We start from the raw sequence: 22,132 nt of genomic DNA, 5'->3' as shown, positions 1-22,132 counted from the left end.
CTTGGTGCAGTGTTCTGCACTCAATAAATTGATTGACGTGTGTGTGTGTGAGGCTGTAAAAGGTGTCCATTGGCTCCCATCAGACGCCTAGTCCACACTGGAAGTCCCCAGACGAGCTGGGCTGTCCCTTTGGGAGGATGAGCAGAGCCGCCAAAGGCGCCCGGCCCCCCACCCCCCCGGTGGCATCGGCAGGAAGAAAATGCTCAGGGAACCCACTGACAACCCCGGGCAGGGATCGGGACCCTGGCGGACCAGAACCCCCAGAGAGAGGAGGGCAAGTGGGCTGGTGTCCGAGGTCTCGCACAATACCTCCCGCGCTCCTGTGAGTGCCAAGCACCAGAACTTGTGTGAAGGGACGGGCTCACAAGTTCACACTAGCATAGATGGAGCCACTCTCTATGATATCCATCTCTCCCATTCGAGGGTAGAGATGGGGTCTTCGACTTCCATCGCCTCCCCCGCCCCTGGCTCAATTCAGTGTCCCACAGACCAATGCTCCACGGTACAGTGCTCGACGCCAGCAGGAACCTAGAGGTCGGAATCAGAGCCGGGCCTGGCAGCGGACGGGAGTGCCATGATCCCACCACGCTCGAAACTACAGCCCAGGCAGTGCTGACAAAGACCACACGGGCAGCCGGGGAAAGGGGTTTATTTCTACTGTGACCCAGAAAGTCACACCCAAGATAAATTGCAAAGGGGCCACAGGGAAGGGCAGAGGGATGGAGCGAGACGGGCCGGAGAAAACAACGTCCGATCGTGACCCATCATCATCTTCCGTCCCCGCACAACCCCTCCAACCACCGGCAGCCACCCCCGACTCCCATCCCACTGGCCCCTACCACCCCGAACACTTCAGGGGCCCTCAACTTGGGCCCGGGAGGGCGGTCCTGAGGTCGGGGTGCTAGGCCGGCAGAGGGCATTACGTGGATCACAGGGTAGACGGGCCCCCCGAAACAAGGGGCCTATAGGACAAGGCACTGAGATCGAGGGAGAGGAACAGGGCCATTCCGGGACTGACCACTCGGACACCAGGCGTGACCCTGTAGCCAGGAGTGAAGGCACATTGAACAACCCAAATTCTTTGGGGAAGCTGGAGGCGGCAGCAGCAGCAGCAGGTGGGGAGGTCGCGGCCTCGGCCCCGGGGGGGGCAGCACGAGCTGAGTGTGGCCCCCATCTCCTTGCAGCACCGGGTACTGCTGGGGGAAGTGGGTTTGGGACCCGGATGAGGGCAGCACCCCAGGTAGGGCTGGGCAGAGATTGAGATCTCCCCCTCCCTCTACAGAGATGGGGCTGGGGCAGGATCGAGGCTACTTCCACCTTTAGAGGGAGAGAACCTGGGAGCAACTCCCAACCCCTACTGCAGCAGGCCCGATCAAGACCACTGGCCCTCACTTCTTTCCATCCAGCAGATGCAGCGTAGCCCTCTTAGCTGCCGGCCGGCCCCCGGCCCAACGGCACCGTCGAGGGAACAACTCCAACCACGCGGCTCCAGGGGCACCGTGGTGGAGGGGAAGGGACCAAAAGGTCAGGCAGAAAGCCCTATGTCCCAGCACCATTACCACGCTGAATCATGACCCTCCTTTTGGGGAAGGGCGGAAGAGTGCAGCAGAGGGGAGGGGGCAGCCTGGGTGTGGGGTCCAGGAGGCAGCTCATATGGAAGCTCCTCCCCCTAGGGGAGGGAGAGGTGTGGGGGAGGCAGGCGACCCACTCCTCTCGCAATGGGGAGGTGGGGAGAGGCAGAGCGGTTACCCAGGCCTACCAATCTTGAGCCCCTTGCAGGCCATGGATCAGTTCCCGTGGCATAGGGTCGAGCTAGGCCAGCCCACTGCAATGGGGACACGGGGACCCACCAGAAACCAGCTGCTTCCTGCTAGCCCCTCCTGCTCCCCTATGCAAGTGAGGGATAGGCAACCAGGGCCGGTGGGCACACACAGTCTTCATCAAGGCCAGGCCCGAGCCCACAAACACACGAGGAGGAGGAAGAGGGGGGTGGGAGGCCACACTAGAGTGTTTAAATAAACGTCAGCTACAGTGCCAGCACTGCTCTGACTTTCTTTCCTGTCCTGAGCAGCAGGGTCCCGGGCCCAGCCGTGTCTCCCTGCAGGGCAGAAATGAAGGGATAGGAGCTCGGGCAGAGGATTCATGGTGCTGTGGGACAGCTCTCAAACTGACGTTGGGGCGGCTGCTGCTGTCCAGTGGGAGCTGGGGGGCTGGCACCAGGCTCCAGGCCTAAGCGGGGCTCACCATATCCAGTGTGGCCTAGGCACGAGGAGCCTCCCCGCCCACAGCGGGTAGGGAAGGGCAGGCAGCCAGATGCCCACAGACGCCAGAATCTCCCTCTGGTCAGGGTCTCACCTGGAACCCCGGGCCCGGAGGGGGGGCAGCCTTCCGGGGAGCTTGAGGGATGCCCTAGGGCACAGCCGGGAGCTCTGGACTCAGAGCTTGGTCTCGCTGAGGACGATGTTGGCTGTGACAAAGAGGAAACAGAAGAGGGCCCAAGCCAGCACAAAGCCCACCCAGAAGGTGTGTCGGAATGGGGAGGCGTGCCGGTTGGGAGGACCCCCGCCAGCCGCCAGGCGGCTGTCCCTGCGGCTGCAGTAGACCAGGAACGCGGGGATGACGTACTGGATGCCGTTGCCGGCGTAGGCCCCGGTCACGCCCACCAGCGCCTCCAGGTCGTGGGTGCAGAAGGCCACCAGGATGGGGGGCACCAGCGTGATGGTGGGGAAAGCCACGCGGTCCACAACCCAGGGGTACGTGCCTCCCTCGCGATGGAACAGGGTCTTCCAGTTGTTGCGCAGAGTCACAGCGATGATGGGGAAGTTGGTGCTGATGGTGAAGACAGGGAAGAGGCCCAGGAAGTAGCGGAGGAGGGGCAGGCTCACGACGTCGCTGCGGGCGAAGTTGAGGGTGTACATGTCCATCAGGGCGTCGCCGCGGAAGCAGAAGATGGCAGTAAAGGCCAGCAGGCTGTAGAAGGCCAGGATGAGCCCATAGTCCAGGAACACCAGCAGGGCCAGGTGGCGCTTGGACGAGATGGGCGTGATGAGGGAGGGCAGAGAGTGCTGGCACATGAACGAGTAAACACACACCCCGAATAGGTTGCGGACACCCGAGAGCTCGGCCAAGGGCGGGTGGCCCTCGCCTTGCCCACGCCCGATGCGGGTCAGGGCCACGATGATCATGATGACGAATGCTAGGGAACGAGAAGGTGGATGGGTGAGCGGAGATGACGGAGGGAGAGATGGGTTAATTGGGAGCAGCGGTTCAGGCTAGCGCACTCCCTCTGCTGTTCCTTGAGCAGTGGGCCCTCTCCCCCTGTGCCAGATCCTCCACCCCACAGAGCTGAATGGGTGACGAGAAGATGGGCATGGCAGTGACTACCAAGAGGGGCAGGCTCTCACTTTGATGTTGGCATACCCACCCACCCAACCTTCTCCCTTCACCCAAGCCTAGGGATCATTTCAGCCCACCTCCCTGTACTGGAAGAGCTGGGGGGATGGGACTCGGGGGTCTGATGTCTCTGTGGAGGACAGGCCGTCGGCCTGCTCAGTGTGGCTGGGTCAGGGTCACCTACTGGATAGAAATATGTGATAAGGGACCGAGACAGCCCTGGGGATGGGGCAGGGTGGCCGGGAACTGCTGCCACCTGATAGGGAGGGTGAGCTGCGATGGAAGCTTTTAAATGTTCTGATTCTGAGCTAGGTCCAGGATAATGAGATCGGACCAGCCTAAGAGGGAAGGAGAACAGGGATCTCTCCATTTCACAGGTGAGGAAACCGAGGCCCAGAAAGTGTAAGTGCTTTACCCAGAATCACCCAGCAGGCCAGTAGCAGAGCCAGAACTAGAACCCCGGTCTTCAGATTCCTAGTTCCATCCCCTTTCCACTAGAACAAGCTACCTATTACTCCATTTTATAGATTAAGAAACTGGGGTATAGAGAGCTGCGGTGACTTGTTCCAGGTCATCCCGCATGCCTAGGGGCAGAGCTGGAACTACAACCGGACTACTGGCCCTGCGCTCAGCCCACCACAGCAGGCCGCCTCTCCCGAGTAGCCATCGCCGGGCCCTTGGAGAGCACGGAGTCAGGCAGCCAAACTGGCCACTCCAGGAGGCAGAAGCTTGGTACGTGAGAGATGAGGCCTGGGACGGAGACTGGCAACCATGGGGGCTGGAGGCTCGACTCGGGGAAGGAGCTGGGAGGGATCGCAGAACCGGATGGGTCATCCCTGGCATCTCCAGTCATCTCCCCCACATCACATAGGGTACGGCAATTGCCCGGCTCCGGAGGTGGGGGCCCCCCACCACTGGCCCCACCTCCAAGTGGCAGCATAAAGGGATGCAGTATCTGGGCTCTGGTGTCGGGAGAGGCTTAGGAGCCCCGCCCCAGCCCTAGGCTGCTGACGGTCTCCACAAAATCACCCTGCTGCATATATCTCCCTGCAGTTCCAAAATCTCATCCCTAGCGATAAAGCGGGACAGGACAGAGCTGGCAGGCAGACTGGGCCCAACTCCCGGGGGGTGGCTGCCGGCTCCCCCAGCCTCCCCCAACAGATGGCAGGACAAATCCCTAATTAAGCGCCCGTGGTTCAGCACGCTGACTGGAGACTTTCTGCTCCCTCTACCGCCCCAACTCCTCCCAACCATTGGCACATCCTCCCCAGGCTACTCGGTGGGGCGGTGATCCAGAAAGGGAGGGCAGCAGTAGGGGGAGAGGGGTCACTCGGGGCAGACAGCTGCTTCCAGAGAAAGAGAACTGGAATTTTGGCAGAAAGGACTCACCTGAGAGGGGAACTTTTCCCCAGAAAAGGGGGTGGTGGAGTTGAGTTCCCACTCCTCAACCTAGGGTTCTTTTGGGGGGCGTGGGCATAAGGGATCAGGCCGGAGACCACCGCTCCCATGGTGACCTGAACGCCAGGAGGCCTGGATAGGGCCCTGATGTTCCACAGGGTCGGGGAGGTGAGGCAAAGAGGAGAGGAGGAAGGGCAGCAGCAGAGGGGAGGAAGAGTTGCAGGGGGTCACAGGTCCCTCCTCTTGGTCACTCCCCCCCCAACTACCTCATTGCCTGGGGCAAAGCCCACTGCCTCTGCTGCTCCCCGCCCATCACTGCCTCGGTCACTGTGGCGGAGGAGTATCTAATGGGCCATCTTTTATCGGCAAGGGAGGGTTTCTAATGAGCGATCTTTCCATGCCCTGGTGGCTACTGGCGTGGAGGCGAAGAGTGGCTCAGCTCTGCCTGGTGGTTTTACGCTCCAGGGAGCACAGGGTCCAGGCAACCCAGACATCTGCCACTGATTGCGGGTCCTCAGCCACAGTCCCAAACCTAGCTTGTCAAAACTGTGGGGAGCTGGGAGCCCTGGCCTCCAGCCCCTGCTCTGACCCAGACCCTTCCGCCCTGGCTGGTGGCCCTATGCTCGGCCCGGCACCTCTCCGGACCTCAGCTCCCCACACACTAAGGCGATCCTGTCTCCCGGGGGCAGCTGGGGAGGCGGGAGAGAGGATGTGGGAGGGTTGGGAAGGAAGTCACTATTTCTGGGCGGGAAGGGAAGACAATCACCCAGCAGGAAGTCCCCGGGGTGGACAGGCAGGGTGACAGGACAGCTCCATGAGCCTGTCAGTGCTCCAGGCTCCCCCATGCCGCCTAATCCGGACGTCATCACCTACAGGACCCGGTCACTGTCCTAGAACCCCCTGCTTCGCTTAACACAGACGTCACCGCTTACAGGTCCCGGCCACTGCCCCCGACTCACCGATCCACCTCATCAGGGAAGTCACGATCTGCAGGTACTTGGTCTTCTGCACATTGAAGAAGGTGAAGGGCCCAAGGAGCAGCGTGAATGCAGCCTGGGAAGGAAAGGGAAGAGTCCAAGGGTGGAATGAAAATACAAACATGCCCCTAGATCGGTCAAACTCTGTAAGGGGAACACCTGTTTAGCTCACATGCCAGCCCAGACTCAGCAACTGGCCCCAGGCTTCCTGCTGACTCTGGTTTCCAGGACTGGCTGAATCAGTTACAGGCCACCGAGAGGCTGGAGTCTGTCCATAATCCTAACTCTAGAGACTATGTTCCCGGGCCTTTGCTCTGGGAAGCTTAGGGTGCCACATTGGGAAAGGACGTCTCAGTTTTATCGGGCAAAGGCAAGATCGGCAGGGGAGCAGCTGGTGACCCCTCCAGCACCCACACAGGCTGCCCTGTGGGCTGGAGAGGTGAGGAAGCCAACAGGCCCGGTCTAGAGAAGAAAGGGGGCAGAGAGAGCAGAAGTAGGGCAGGAAGGGCCTTCCTAGGTCCGATCTGTCACTTAGGTAGGAGGGAAACTCAGTACTGCCCATTAGGCATTCCCAATTCACTTCTTCCAAACAGCCCAGGCAATAGCTCTGATTAACATGAGCTCCAAGCCTCTGAACCTCACCAATGCCAGTGGCACCCATGTGGGCCATGCAAGGCCACTTTGTGTAGGCCGGGATGTGGGCAAGGAGGGGAAAAGAGATCTGAACTCCAGTCCAGAGGTCAGGGGGCACACATTGTAGTTCGGAACCCCGGCTCCCACAGAGGGAGGGTCCGGAACGAGAGCTGGAATGAAACTGCTCCCTGCATTCCCAGACCAGCCCCGCGGGGAGAAAGGCAGATGTGTTTAGGAGCCACAAGCAGCCTCTTATCAGGCCCACTATCTCTGACGGAACCAAGGACACTGAAGGCTCGGGTGCCACTGGGGACGACCGCCTGCCTGTAGTAGGGACAGAGAAGGAGGACTTGCTTTTTTGGGAAAAGCTGAAGAGGTGAGACAGTGTCGTCGAGGTCCAGCCAGAGGGAAGACCAATGTAACAACACAAGCCTTGGGGATGGGGAGGAGGCTGGCTCCTGACTCTGTCCCTCTAGCCCCCCTAGTTCTGCCCCTCTCCAGCCCCACAACTACCTGGCCCCTAGAATGACATGGACTGGCAGAACCTGGTGGGGGAGGGGAGGGTCTCTGATCTTGCATGGGGGGTGCAGAGGAGCATGTCCCACGTTTTCCTCAACTCAGCCTTTGCTCTGCCAAACGCTCGAGTCCCTTTGCCCCAGAGCCTGGGGTTCAAGTGGAAGGCCAGCAGGAACCATCTCCTCCGAAGGTGAGCTACCGGTACCACCCAGGCATGGGGCTGCAGGACTGGCACTCCCGATGACGTGGGCCCCAACTCTGCCCTGGCAAATGCGGGCAGGCTGCGGAGCACCAGCCCCCTCCCGGGAACCACTGAGCTCATGCGTCAGAGGGAGCAGAGACAGAGGGGCCGACGAGGCCGGAGATAATCACCGAGGAACAGGTGTCCTCCGCTAACAAGGGCAAGCCGGACCCAGACAGGGAAGGGGAGGAGGCAGAGACAGAGGAAATTGGTATCTTTGGGCCCTTCTAGCAGAGTGGTTCAGAACCTCGAGCTCACCACTATTCAGCTTCTACAAATTCTCATCCCCACCGTATTCGTCCTGGGCAACAGAACCGTGGCACAGCAGGTACACTGGTACCAGCGGGGCAGGGGAGGTGGCAGCAGAGAGGCCGGTGGCCAATCGCAAAGCCATGTCCCTCCACCCTGCCAGTTTCTCACCCTTCCCGATGTACTCTGCATTGCACACAGCCGGTGCTCAGTACATACCAGCACTGCTGGCTACAGCCTCTGAGTCTCGGAATTGTGCTCCCCCTATCTCCTGGCCAGTGCCCCACCCCCTAACCCCGGACCGTTGTAAACTCCCAGTCCTAGGTGCTTAGAGTTCTCCTGACCCTGTGCCCACACCCCTAATGGTTTTGTGATGATGCTCAGCCCCAAGGGCGGAGCTCAGTTCAATTCACTGCTCTCAGTGGAGAGGGCGGGGGGTTGCGGGCCCTCTTCCTCTAGCCTGAGGACAGGCGGGTGCCCACTCAGTGGTTGCCCCAGGCTCAGCGGAAGAGCAGATGGCCCTTGGCCGCAGGCGGCCTGCCAAGCGCTTGCTAGGAAAGCCGGTCCGGGGGAAACATCACCGTCAAGAAGACGGAAAAGGAAGGACCAAACCCAAGACACCGGCCTCTCACGCCCCCAGTTCCAGCCCCACTGGGAGAGAAGGGGGACAACGAAGAGGTGGGGCTGGGAAGCTGAAAAAAGGGATCACTGAGGCTGCTCCCTGTTCCCCGCAACTTCTGGGTGTAGATCGTTAGAAAATTTCTTTGCAATTAGCTCTTCCAACCCTAGCTGGCCTAAAGGGGTGGGAGCTCCCTAAATGGCTGCCCAACTCTCTCCCAACTCTGGGATGGAAACCTCCTCCCTGCCCCTCCAACAAATTCCCACGAGAACTCCAGGCCACATGACAGCCTAAGTGAGGATGAGTAGGAAGGTCTGGGCCCCATCCCGGGCCCCCCAGGGGGTGGGGGAGCGGCTGGACAGAGAGGTCAAGTTGGGACAAGTAGCTAGCTGCAGCCACAGCCCCCTTCAGCAAGAGCTGGGGTGTACTTGCTGCTCTGCCCCTGCCAATCAATCATATTTACTGAACACTTACTGTGTGCAATACTGTACTTAGCACTTGGGAGAGTACAATATAACAGTTAGTAGACATGCTCCCTGCCCACAACAGGTGACTGAGGACCAGGGTCCTCAGAACTGTCAATCAGAACAGATAAATTGACTTGGTAACTTGTATGCATTCCTCCCCCCGCCCCCTGCATAATTCTCTATTCTGCACAAAATAACCCTGAGGCTTCAGAAGTCTTCCCTCAAGCTTCTCCAAGAGGTCCGGTGGGCTTTGGCTCCAGAACCCCAGGCCTGCCACCTATAGGGCTCTTCTGAGCCGCCCTTCTTCTTTTCCGGCAGGAGTGGAAAGGGGAGGAGGTGGTCTCCTGGGGAGACCGATTTGGGTTCCTCTATCAGCAGCAGGTGGCCACCTCCTTGGCCCCCCTCCTTCTGCACGATATAGCTCCCACTGCCCCTGCTCAGGAGACTGGAGTCTGGGGTTGGGGGCGGCGAGAAGGAGAATCAGGTGCCAGGAGCCCTGCGGAGAGGAGCTGCAGAGCAGGCTGGCTCCGCCCCTGCCGGGCTGACGTCCGCCCTCGAAATAGACCAACACAGGACAGGATCGTTCCGGCGCAGAGTAACCTTGGAGGTGGGGAAAGAGGGGAAACGTCTTCCCATCAGGCTGGCTGATTAACGAGCCCGGCCGTCGGGTACGGGGACGGAACGGAATGAAAGGCCAGCTCCTGGGGAGGGCAGCACTCTTCCAACCGGAGCCTGGACCCCTGAACTGTGGGCATCCAGGGGTGAGGCTCCAGGACCCCCACCTGTGGGATCTGGTCTGGCGGTTCCCGGGGCAGGTGGGCTATCCTGTATTACAGGTGAAGTTCTAGGGCCTTAGGTACCTTGAAACCACCACGTACACGCAAGCACAAAAGCCTCCTGAGCCAACGTCCAATCCAGCAGCCCCCTGCCGCAAAACCAACCCCTGAAACTGGTCCTGGCTGGTTTCAGATGAGCCTGGGGTCGGACGTTTTCCCTGGATCCCAAGTAGGCGGAGCCTGATAAATGCTCTGGTTGATTGATTGGCTCGCCGGTAGGTAGAACGCTAGCTGGCACAGACACTGGTTCCAGTGGCCCTTTGATGCTCCAGCTCAGAGTGGCTGGGAGGGGAGGGGGCCTTGGGATTGGATGAGTGCCTCTAGGCCAGGGTCCAGATCTGCTCTCCCCCTGGCCCTCGCCCACCAGCACCGGTAGTGATAATTAGCTTAGAGAGGGTGGCTGTGACCCCCTGGTAAGGGGTCTCCTGGCCTGGCCCCAGCCTCGTGTCAGTGAAGCCTTCTCAGCTAGGGATGGGTGGTGGATTTGTGCCTGAGCCCGAGAGGCACCGATAGACCAGTGGCCCTCCCTGGGGTTGAGGCCAGGCAGGGGGCAGCAGGGCAGTGTCTAAGGCCCCTAGGTCCCCTGACCTGGGCCAGGACCTGGTCCAGGAGGCACCAGATGAGGAAAGTGGTGGGTGAGGGGCGGGCTGCCGGGGGCCCCTTGGTTGAGGGGAGAGGAGCCAAAGGAAGGCAAGCTCGAGGCTCCCTCGGTCTCGTCACAAGGGCACAGCAGGGGCCCGCAGCAGGCTCTTCCCTACCCCTCGATGCCACTTGAACAGGGGCCACCTGAGGGTCAGCAGTGATGAGGTTAGACCTGTTTGCCAGGAGTTCTCAGCGGGGTGGCTTCCACAGCTCCTGTGCTCCAGAGTGGGTCGGGCCGGCAACAGCAGGGAGCTGGCTTATGGCCCATGAGTTGGAAAGGGGAATGTCCTGCGTGGAGAAGAGTTGGCAAAGCCTCTGGTCAAGTCATTTAGGTTCCAGACCTCCAATTTGTCATAACCCTGACCTGTGGGCAGAGTGGGGCAGAGAGGGACAGGACCCCTGCCCCTCATCGTGGCCGGTAGGAGGCCCTGAGGGCAGTGACTCTGGCAGCCTGCATGGCCGCAACAAGTGCCCAGTGATCGCCCCAATACGCAAGGGTGCCAACTTCTCCACCTGCCTGGACCTCACCCCAGGGTCTCGGATGGGGAGGGCGGGCTGGGGATGACCTCGTTCCTTCCCTGAGAGTCGGGGAGACCCCCTGCCCGCCAACGCCACTCGACCGGTGGCCTCCCGCCGGGATCAACTCCACTCTGCCATCTGCGCCACCGCCCGCTTCACCAGGTCATGTTGGGCTGTCCACGATCCACCAGCAGCTGCCACCCACAGGGAGGAGGGCCATGCCACTCAGCAAACAGGAAGGAAGCCCCGGACCCCTCAGCTCTCATGCCAGGTGCTCTTTTACATGGTGTCAGTCAAGTGCCACCAGGTCCCCCTGGTCCACCAGGGCCGGCCTCCTGAGCAGCTGAGGGAGGGGAGCAAGGGAGGACTGGCACCCCAAATCTCAGCCTCTGGAGGCCCAGGCTGCGGGAGCCAGGGAGGGACTGACCCTCGCTAGCGGTCCTGGGAAGAGCACAAACTACACAACCCAGCTCTGGGGGAGGCCTCTTCCTCCTCGGGGAGGAATGCAGACACGGGGGAAATCCAAGGCCTGTCAGAGGAGGGGCTGAACCCCAGTGCATGGACCCCAGCTGGCAGATCCTAGCCCCAAACCCGGCAGCCTCCCGCTGCCACCCACCCACCACCCCGCTTGGACTCAGGGCACCTAGTTTTACCAGCTTCGAGTGCAGTGTCTGGGAGCTGTTGGCAGTGATGGATGAGCTCCCGCTGAGGGAGGCCTGCTCAGAGAGGGGAGATGTGATGGGGCACAGGGGGCCGGGGGTGAGTCTTCCAACCCAGGCAAGGCCTATAGCCCTGAACCGAGAATAACCACATGTGGCAAGAGCCGTGCTAAACATTCAACGGGCCAGGGAGGAATGCTGCCGACCCAGAGTCCCGGGGCTTGGCTCCCCACAGAAAGGGTGAGGGCTGGATTGTACCCAGCCAGGACCCTGCCCGTCAAAGTGCCCATGGGAGAAATGCTCCTTCGGCCCATGCTCTGCTCCCTCACCCCATCCCGGTGGGTCAGGTTGGGAGGGGGGTTTCCAGCGGCTCTGCTCCTTTGATCAATGGCAGCAGCTGTGATGGGGGCCCCTCCACCCCCAGAGCCCCCTCACAGTGGGAGTCGGGGTGACGCAGACAGTCTCGGCTGTGCAGCCGACACCGCTGAAGCCTCTCACAGCTGCTCTGTGGAGTTCCCCGCCCCCGTCCCGCCCCGTGCCGGTCACACAGGGAGCAGCAATGACTCCACGGGCTCCATCCGCCCCTGCCCCGGCTGAGGGACCTCCCCCGGCGACAGAGGGGAGCTGGGGGGAAGGGGGGCTTTAGCACCCAGGTGGCAGAGCCAGCTGGGTCTGGCGCACCTCCGGTGGGTGCAGAAATTGAGATGGCCGCCCTCCTCCTGCCACTGGCCCCAGGCTCACTCTCCTACACTAGAGAGACCAACAGAGACCTGCTTGCGTGGCCCTAATCCATACGGGAAGGAGCGGGTATGGGGAAAGAATATTAATGGCCATGGCAGAGACGGAAGGGCACTCTTCTCCCCAAGGAGGCAGCGACAAACCCTCCCCTCTCCCTGTCTGAGCTCTCCCTGCCAGGGGTTGAGCACTCCAGTGGCCCACAGTCCTCCCTGAGAGATACGGTGGAGACATCCATCCATCCATCCTTCTTCCTGAGTCTTCCAGGAGTGGGGGATGGGGAGGACGGGGGTGATGGGAGGAGGGGTGGGGAAGACCACCCTGACTTATGCTATGAGCTAGTGGCGGTGGGGGCACAGCGGGTTCTGAACCAGGTGAATTCTTCCCGGTAGCTCCTGCTGGCTGCTTCTCGGGTCCAGGACAAAGGGAAGCTGCTGGCCGGCCTGACCTCACTGAGTCCCAGGCTAGCCCAGGACACTCACCCTCAACCCCCAGGCCGGTCCAGCAAAGAAGCCAGACCCTTCAGCCACAGGTGGAATGCTGGGGGAGACCTTAGGTGCCCCCAAGTGTCTGCGGGGGTTGAGATGCCCGGGGATCGGGCTGCATCAGCCCCACTGCGACCAGGGCCCTGCGGCCCCAGCTCCGCCCTCGCCTGCCCCCAAACGGCTACCAAGGGCTCACCAGGTAGATGCGGTAAGCGTCGATCCTCCGGACAGGGCCCCAGCACTGGTCAGTGTCGTTGTGTTGCCTGCCATCTTCCATGCTCAAGGACCGGTTCCCACCGTCAGCTGCCCCGGCACTGCTGGGAGGTGGGAGGGCACCATAGTGGTCACCTTGGTCCCTCCCACCGCCCCTTGGAGGCAATTTCCCACAGGGCAGATGCTGCGGTCAAGGTGACGGTCTCCCGGGAAGCCAGAGGGCATGACCCAAACCCTCAGCTTCTACTTCTAGTGCTACCCAAAGCCCCCGACTGGTCTCCAGCCCCGGGAGATGGGACGGGAGAGAGACTGCTCTGCCCTCGCTGAGTCCGGTGGTAGCAGTGAGAAGAGACGGGGCTCATTTGGGGTCAGAACCAGGAATCCATGGTCCCTGCCCATGCGAGTGTACACCTGCCGCTAGCTTCCACCGTGGCCACTCAGAGCCGGGCCCATTCCCCGCCACGATGGAAGCGATGACCGCTGACGTCCAGCAACCTCATGGAACTGTATACTGGGCACCGCGTTGGACACAGTCCCTGTTCCGCCTAGGGCTCACAGTCTTAATTCCCATTTTACAGATGAGGTAACTGAGTCACGGGGAAGTGAAGTGGCTTGCCCAAGGCCACACAGCAGACAAGTGGCGGAGCCGGGATTAGAACCAATGACCTTCTGACTCCCAGGCCCGTGCTCTATCCACTACGCCATACTGCTTCCCGAGGAACCAAGGTTCTGCTCTAGACAGAGGTGGGCCAGAGGCGGGGCCGGGGGCCAATCCCCGGAGCTCTTACCAGGTGACCTGCATGAGTGAGACGGGCACAGCTGCCGCATAGATGGCCAGGTCCCCATACAGGTAGATGATGATGCAGACGTAGAACAGGTTGACACCCACTGGAAGAGACAGCCCATGGAGTCAGCCCTGGGAGGGGGGTGAGAGAAGGGCCCCCGCAGTTTCCCTCATGATCCCTGGCCACTGGGCAGTGGCAGAGGTGGGGAAGAAGGCCGAGGAGACCCAGGCTCAGAGACAACCCATGGCCACGGGCCCGCCCAGCCCCCGGTCCTGTTCCTCAGCCCACGGCTTCAGTGACCGTGTCCTCCACGGCTCTCCCCACTGAGAACCCCAATTGTTCCTTCGGACTAAAATCTCAGGGCATTTGAGCCCTGCCCCCGGTCCTCTCTGCTCTCCTTTTCTTCCTCCCCTGCACAGCCCTGGGAGAGGCCCACACACTCACCAAGCTCAGGGATCAGCTTTCTCTTTGGCCCCAATCTCTTCTCCACCGCTCCCGCTGCCATGGCTACACCCTCTGCCCTACGCCCACCAATTGGCTCCGGGCTCAGTTCCCTTTGTAACCTGCCCCGGCCCTGTGGGATCGATAGTTCGGTGACTGGACACGGAGCTGAAGGATCAATGACTTCCTGTGAGGGTGGCAGGTGATGGACAGGACCGGCTCATCTGATCCCCACTAACGGCCATGGGTGTGCGTGGAGGATACCAGCTCGTCAGCTGAAGCAATACAGCCCCCAACCCCTCCGGGAACCGGACACCAGTTTTCACCTCGCAACTCCCCTCTGTGAGCTCACGTGTCCTCTGCTCGGGGCGGGTCAGCCTGTAGACAAAGCCCCTCTTGAAAATACACAGCGGCCCACGGGCCACCGAGAAACCAGCGGGTCTAAAGGGAGGCAGTGGGTTTAACCACTGACTGGAAAGCCCCCGGAGGGCAGGGACCGTGTCCTTCGGCACAGGGCTCGGCCCCCAGGGGTGCCCGCTCAATACCATCACTGGATTGACAGACTGACTTAAAAGAAGCTTCCCTGTCTGTTCCTGCTTCGTTTTCAAGGGCACCTCTTCTCCCCCCACAGCCCCCCCCACCACTCACACACCGGTGCGCTCTCCGAGCAGACGTCTGGGTTTCATCCGAGGGGTGGGAGGGAGCAGGGAGGGGGAACGGGAGCGGGAAGGGGGAAGAACCAGGCCTGATGCAGGCATGGCCGGGACTTGCTTTTGGGACGGCATTTTTTTCTGGTCTGGGGACCCCTGCAAGCCATTTGACAGGTTAGTCTAGAAACACAGAGGGGCTTGATCCCTCTCCTGGGACTCTCCTACTTTCCAACCTCAGGGTCCACGGGGGATCCTGCCCGGCTTCGGTCCCCCATAGGACCCCAGGAAAAACCCTCAGGTTCGGAAGGGGGACGGAGGGGAGGAGGGTCCGGTCGTGGTGCCCAGCTGGCAGGGGCCAGAGGGACAGAAAGGGGATGGGGCGCGAAACCTTTTGGGGCTGCGGGGGGTCTTGGCAGCCCCCCTCACCACCATAACCGGTGAAGGGGACTGGGCAGGATCCCCCAGCCGGCTCGGCTTCCCTGGGGTGGAGGAGGGGGTGGTGGTCCCTTCGGGTGAGTGGGGTTGGGAGGCCCCTGGTCTCAGAGCCTCCCTCCCTCTCCCCGGACCCCACCAAGGGTTAGGTGAGGAGAGGGGAGGCTGAGTGAAGGGCGGCACTGTGGGCTCCTACCCCCTCTGCTGGGCAAGTCGGGGCCCAACAGCACCAGCCGGGAGTCGGGGCCGGGAGCTCCCTTCCAAACCTCGCTCTGCTATCAGGGTCCCCTGGGGAAACAGAGTGGGGAGAGGTCGCGTTGCCTGGAGGGGACGTCCTGAAGCTCCCCAGAAACATTCCAGATCCCAGACTCTCAAAGCCAAGGACCCCCTGACCATCTCGGGGAGGGTGGCGCAGGAAGGGAGCGTCCCGACCTTTATTGAAGAACATGGAGGCCATCTGTCCCATCTCGATCCGGTCGGTGATCTCAAAGACGCAGGGAGGCCCTCGTCGCTCTGGAAGCAGACGCAAACCGGACTCAGAGCAGGCCTGAGTCCTAAGTTTAGAGAAGGTTTTTTTCGGGGATGATGTTGGGCTCTGGGGATCCGGACTCCTCCGCTCCTTCTCGTCTCCCCAGGACAATCCCACGCACTAGGAAGCTTTCCCGGAGGAGTAGGGTGAAGCTAAGAGCCTTCAGGTTAGGGCAGGGAACCGGCTCCCTGATCCCATCCCGCCCAGAAACCCCAGTGTGGCAGAGGAGTGGGTGAAGGTGGGTGTTTCTCCTCCACAGCAGGGAGGGAGCATGAGGTGGGAGACTTACGCACGGCCAGGATGGGTCGCGTCTCCGACCGATCGAAGCTCCCCGGGACGAGAGGGTCGTCATCATCGGAGGTTGCGGAAGAGGAGTCTTGGTCGTCATCGTCCTCCTCCCCTTCATCCTCCTAGGACACAGGTGGCAAGGGAGGCGTTGTCTGCTAAGGGAGTGTCCCAGGGCATCAACCCCTCAGGGGCCCCAGTGCCCCAGGGCTCTGTCCAGAGATCCCGGGGATGCTTTTTAGAAATGAGAGATGGCTCTAGCTTGGGACACGTCTCCCCATGACTTCTTGAGTGGGCTCAGGCTGAGGGCCTCGCGGAGGAGGGGCTGCCCGTCCGTCTGTCTGCCTGAGGCAGGACAGAGACAAAAAGCAGGCATGGGCAGGCCTTGGACAGTTAACCCGACACCTCCACCCATCCCCCGGGGGCAGAGAGCGGGCAGTTGGGCTCGGCGCCGCAGCGCGGACTTCCCGGCGTGCAGGATGATCGGCGGTTAAACGGGCACGGCATCATCGGCCCCACAGGGTCCTGCTCACACCGGAGCCCGAGGGCGGCGGCAGGAGTGAGAAGCCGTGAGCGGGCACCCCAGGCTGGGCCACGGGACGGCACCTTGGGCCGGGGAGTCAGGGGTGGGACCGCGGCCGTCGCCCCCACCTTGTGTCTTTCCATCCTCTTCCAGCACAGCCGCGCGTTGGCGGCCGCCATGGCTTCCATGACGAATGTCGTGGTCACATAGCTGGATGGGAGGGAGGGAGAGAGGGAGGAGAGGTCACCGGGAGGTTACCGACGGGCTAGAACCGGCCCAGTCGGGCCTCTCGGGTGGAACGGTCGACGCCGCCCTGACCGGCGGGGCCTGGCCCGCCGCTCCGCGGACCGGGACTCATTAACTTCCTAAATGTCGACCTGAAGGGCTCCCCACCCCCCGGCCTTTCGAAAGTAAAATGAAAAATCAATCTTATTTAGAGGCCAAAGTGATTTCTAGTGCTCTTCAGACTGAACTCATTGATCAAGTTCAAACGGTAAATGAGGCTCCAGGAGCTACGACCCTGCTTGGTGCAGGCTGGGCAGACGGTACCGCAGTAATGGGGGGATGGGGAGGGACAGGACCTCACGCTCAGCGGGCCAGGGACCCCAGGCCTCTCGGCTACCAGAACTCCCAGCATGAACTGGGGGACGACGGGCTGTCGGCTCCCCTTTCACGGCCAGTTCTTTGTGGCCGCTGGGCTCCCTCCCCCGGGAGAGAGCCCAAGAGTTACCCCGATCCTGGTCCCCCACTGTTTGCGGCACCCCTAATTTTCCAATCAGTGACGGCAAGGGGTGAGGATCCCCTTGTCCCTGACCCAGATCCTTATCGAAGGGACCCTGGATGTCTGCCACCTCCAGAGGACACTTGAGCAGCCCTAGGAGGTCAGTTGGGGGTCACTGGCTCCAAGCACAGTCCAGCTTGTTCCAAGCCGCAGCTCCCGACCCAGCCGGCCCCGAGGGATCCTGCAGATGGCACCGGCCTTCTGCCGGCTTCCAGGTGCCCTATGCCTGCTTTAAGGCCCGGTTCCTCTGAGCCCCTCGATGGAGGGAAGAGCGCCGATGCTTATTCAAAGCCATCGATAGGGTGACACAGCCCCTCTTCCCACGGCTCGGGCCCCACCCACCACCGCATCTCACCTCATGAAGCCCAGGAACACGAGGAGGACGAGGCTGACGAGCCAGCCCGCCGTGGCAAATGCTTTGGGCATGGTGAGCGCCCCGGTGCCCACGATCAGGTTGAACATGTAGACCAGGCCGACCTGCGATTGGCAGAAAGGGGGCATTAGGGCGCAAGGAGCAGGCCCCGGCACCAGACTCACTGGCGGTAGCACCGTGGGGCTCAGGGAGGAGGGTCCACCGCACCGGCCGGCTCGATCACACTTCCCTCCCCTGCCGCCCATCCCATGCAGAAAGAGCCTCAGGCGACCGCCCCTCTGCTAGCTCGGGACCAGTTGGGCCCTTTTCCCCATCCCCAGGAAGCCCCGCTGCCCCCGTTGATCCACGCCTTCCTCCGTGAGTATCCACTTTCTCTAAGGTCTCGAGAGCAGCGAGCCGAGTCAGCACTGAACGGTGGTCTCCCTCTCACCAAAAGTGGAACCTTGGCCAGCATCGGGCAGTGCAGTGGCCCCGGCTGGCAGCCAGCAGTCTCTCCGGTTCCCCCCGGGAGAAGAAAGCCACGGGATGGTGCCGTCCAGATTTGGGCAAATGTGTTTTTACGATGAAATAAGCAAAAGTCACCCACCGGCAGCCAAAATACAAGTCATTTGCTCCCAAGCGCCCTGCGCAGTGCACTACACTCAGCAGACGTTCAGTAAACACCATCACCACGACCATAAGCTCTGAAAAGTCCAAGAACTGGAGAATAGGTGAGCTCATAGATGTTGAGGGGGAAGGATGAGGGGTGACCCCACCATTACTGTTAAAGAGCAGGAGTTGCAGGCATCTGAGATAATAATAATAATGATAATTATGGGATTTGTTAAGCACTTACTATGTGCCAAGCACTGCTCTAAGAGCTGGGGAAATTACAAGGTAATCAGATTGTCCCACGTGGGGCTCACAGCCTTAATCCCCATTTTACAGATGAGGGAACTGAGGCACAGAGAGGTTAAGTGACTTGCCCAAGGTCACACAGCAGACAAGTGGCGGAGGTGGGATTAGAACCGATGACCTCTTAATTCCACCCTGTGCTCTTTCTACTAGGCCAAGCTACTCCTCTGAGCGTGGCTCAGTGGAAAGAGCCCGGGCTTGGGAATCAGCGGTCATGGGTTCGAATCCCGGCTCTGCCACTTGTCAGCTGTGTGACTGTGGACAAGTCACCTAACTTCTCTGTGCCTCAGTTACCTCACCTGAAAAATGGGGATTAAGACTGTGAGCCTCATGTGGGACAATCTGATTAGCCGGTATCTATCCCAGCGCTTAGAACAGTGCTCTGCACATAGTAAGCGCTTAACAAATACCAACATTATTATTATTATTCCTAGCTAGGAGCCCCAAGTGTGACTCTGACTGTGTGATCTAGTGGAAAGAGAAATGGCCTGGGAGTCAGGTGATCTACATTCTAATTCTGGTTTTGCCACTTTTTTTTCTTTTTCAAATGGTATTTGTTAAGAACTGATTATATACCAGAGACTGTATTAAGTGCTGGGGTAGATACAAGATAATCAGATTGGATAAAGTCCATGTCCCACATGGGGCTCACAGCCTCAATCCCCATTTTACAGGTGAAGTGACTGAGGCACAGAGAAGTAAACTGACTGGTCCAAGGTCACACAGAGGCAGAGTGGGGATTAGAACTCAAATCCTTCTGACTCCCAGGCCCTAGCTCTTCCCTCTAGGCCATGCTGCTTCTCTTGCCTGCTCTGTGACCTTGGGCAAGTCATTTCACCTCCTCTGTGCCTCAATTTCCTCATCTGTAAAATGGGGATAAGATACCTATTCTCCTTCCTCTTACAACCTGAGGTGCATTTGCTACAGGGACTTTGATCTATTTATATTGAATCTATCCTAGGACTTAGCACAGTGCCTAGCACGTGGTAAGTGCTTAACAAATATGACAATTATCATTTTGGATCTACCCCAGCACTTAGGACTTGTGGGACAGGGTCTATCTATGTCCAACTTGATTACCTTGTACCTACCCCAGTGCGTAGTATAGCGTTTGGCACATAGTAAGTCCTTAAATACCATGGTTATTGTTAGAATTGCTTATTACTCTTATTTTCTATGTGGGTTCACTCTGACCTTTCTCTGGCTGGGAAAGGGGGCTGAACCAGAGATTTAATCATGGCTCCTGGAGGCCACAGAGACAAAGCCACCTGCAGAAGGACAAAGGGCAGGTCCTAAAGCCAAGAAGCAGTTAGCCATTTGCTTAACTGTGCTTCATCAACTTCTGCAAATCAGGAGTTCTGCGCCGACTCTCAGCAGCTCTCATCACGCAGACCAATCAAGATTTCACAACTGCTTCAGCTGAGGGGGCAAAACCTCTGGCAGATTTTGCTGCTGTCAGCATCAACGGGTCAAACTTCCACAATCACTCTAGGCGATTGGAGCTGAGCCTTTGGAAATCAAGTGGGGGCCACAGCCTATAGTGGGAACCCCATCTGGGCCACCTGGAGCCCGGGGAGTCTGGTGCTGCACCACGGTAAATAAAGGTCAGAGGACAAACAGGTGCAGGGTGGTGGAACTTCAAAAACCTGCCGTGGCAAATCATTCTGCAAAATGTAATCTCCTTGAAGCTCGTGGAGTTAACTTTAGGCTGATTTTGTTAATCTGGGAAGAGAACCAGGGTTTACAGGGCTTGCTGGCCAGAGGTCCTGCAGTTAGTCAATCAAGGGTATTTACTGACTGCGTTGTGCAGGGTGCTATACTAAGTGGCGCTGTACTAAACACTTGAGAGGGTACAACAGAGTTGGTAGACATGTCCCCTGATCTCAAGGAGCTTACAGTCTAGAGGGACTTGGAGAATTTCCAGCAAAACCAGCCACGTGCAGGAACTCCTTCCTCAGAGCTAGTTTCAGCCTCTGGATTGAAAGCTACTTGAGGGTAGGGAATATATTTACCAACTCTATTATATTGTACCCGCCCACACACTTAGTACAGTGCTCTGCACAACTCCATTATATTGCATTCTCTCAAGCACAGTACCGTGTTCTGCACCGAGCATGTTCTGAAAAAATATGACCAGCTGTGTGGGGACCACTGCTGCTCAGAGTACCGGGATCCTGGTCCACTCTGTCCCATCCCACCCCTCCTCCTTCCCCAAGGTGTCCCTCGGACAGCACCGACTCCAGGTGGCCCGAGGCCAGGCCAGGCCCCGGGCGGTGAGGATGCTCCGCACGGCAACAAGTTGTTAGTTTTCTGAGTGTGACACTCACGTAGGGAGAGTAGAGTTCTCCGGGCTCCGTGATCCCTCCTCCAGCCATGGTTGGGGTGGGCACGCTGGACTGGAGAGGCCAAGGGGGTGGAGGGGGACTCAACCCCTTCTGCTGCTGCTGCTGCTGACCAGAGCAAAGGGAGCAAGTTCAATGACCACGAAGGATTTCCCAAGGGGCAGAGACCTGGCTGAAAGAGCTCCAGATCCCCTGACCCCTGGGATCTCTTCCCCCTCGCTGGCCCTCAGAGAAACTGTTTCAGGGCTCTTCCTTCTACTTTCCACTTGCCTCTCCCCACACGCGAACTTTCCTCCCTCTCCGAGGCCTCTCTCTTCTTTCTGGCCCTCAAAGGACTGCTTCTCCCTAATCCCAGCTTTGTTACATCTCTCTTGGAGAGACGGGGCGGGAGGAGGGGAAAGAGGGAAGGAAGAGGGAGGGGAAGAGAAGAAGGAAGAGAAGTAGAAGCAGTGTGGCTCGGTGGGAAGAGCCCGGGTTTGGGAGTCAGAGGTCATGGGTTCTAATGCCCGCTCCGCCACGCGTCTGCTGGGTGACTTGGGGCAAGCCACTTCACTTCTCTGGGCCTCAGTGACCTCATCTGTATAATGGGAAATCATTCATTCAATAGTATTTATTGAGCGCTTACTATGTGCAGAGCACTGTATTAAGCGCTTGTAATGGACAATTCGGCAGCAGATAGAGACCATCCCTGCCCAATGACGGGCTCGCAGTCTAACGGAGGGAGACAGACGGAAAAAAACAAGACAACATAATCACGAACATCACGATGAAGACTGGGAGCTCCACGTGGGACATCCTGATCACCTTGTATCCCCCTAAAACATGATCACGATAAAATCACGATCATCACGATGAAGACTGGGAGCTCCAGGTGGGACAAGCTGATCAGCTTGTATTTCCCCGCCCAGCGCTTAGAACAGTGCTTTGCCCATAGTCAGAGCTTAACAAATACCAGCATTATTACTAAATAAGAGAAAAGGAGAAGCAGCGTGGCGCAGTGGAAAGAGCACGGGCTTTGGAGTCAGGGCTCATGAGTTCGAATCCCAGCTCGGCCACTTGTCAGCTGTGTGACTGTGGGCAAGTCACTTAACTTCTCTGTGCCTCAGTTCCCTCATCTGTAAAATGGGGATTAAGACTGTGAGCCCCACGTGGGACATCCTGATTCTCCTGTGTCTACCCCAGCGCTTAGAACAGTGCTCGGCACATAGTAAGCGCTTAACAAATACCAACATTATTATTATTATTATTAAGGGGGGTGGTGAGTGAGCTTTCGGCCCCAGATTCTCTTCTTCCCTGCTCCCGGGCGGGAGCGTCCTCCTCGGGCCCCCTGCTCCTCCCCCGCAGCCCCCCGGTCCCTCGTCCCCGCGGCCCGACTCCCGCCTCGGTCACCTGCGGGCGGTCCTGTCCACCGCCCCGACCCGCTCGTCAGGGCGCCTGCGCCGCCTCCCTGTCCTTCCGCATACGTCACGGGAGGGAGGCGGGGGCGAGGGCGCCGATTGGAGGCGCCGGGTGGGG

General features: G+C 59.6%; 1 protein-coding gene across 3 annotated transcripts; it reads right to left on the bottom strand.

The window, feature by feature from the left end:
• Positions 1–633: 633 nt before the first annotated feature.
• TMEM104 (transmembrane protein 104) lies at positions 634–22,092 on the bottom strand. 3 transcript variants are annotated; one of them, XM_007669876.3, is made up of 10 exons: positions 22,007–22,092; positions 20,603–20,722; positions 17,364–17,485; positions 16,356–16,437; positions 15,709–15,829; positions 15,323–15,403; positions 13,371–13,470; positions 12,566–12,686; positions 5,751–5,844; positions 634–3,196 (listed from the first exon to the last, which is right to left on the bottom strand). In XM_007669876.3, exons 2-10 carry the CDS (start codon positions 20,648–20,650, stop codon positions 2,436–2,438), a joined length of 1,530 nt encoding a protein of 509 aa, XP_007668066.1. In that variant the 5' UTR covers positions 20,651–20,722; positions 22,007–22,092; the 3' UTR covers positions 634–2,435. The 3 variants fall into 3 exon arrangements, with proteins under 3 accessions (XP_007668066.1, XP_007668069.2, XP_007668068.1); XM_007669879.3 differs by having other exon boundaries at positions 634–3,026; XM_007669878.3 differs by having other exon boundaries at positions 12,566–12,683.
• Between the last annotated feature and the right edge of the window lie 40 nt (positions 22,093–22,132).

The sequence above is a fragment of the Ornithorhynchus anatinus genome, unplaced genomic scaffold (genome assembly GCF_004115215.2).
Source record: "Ornithorhynchus anatinus isolate Pmale09 unplaced genomic scaffold, mOrnAna1.pri.v4 scaffold_264_arrow_ctg1, whole genome shotgun sequence".
NCBI lineage: Eukaryota > Metazoa > Chordata > Mammalia > Monotremata > Ornithorhynchidae > Ornithorhynchus > Ornithorhynchus anatinus.
This window is presented reverse-complemented; position numbering and strand designations above follow the sequence as displayed.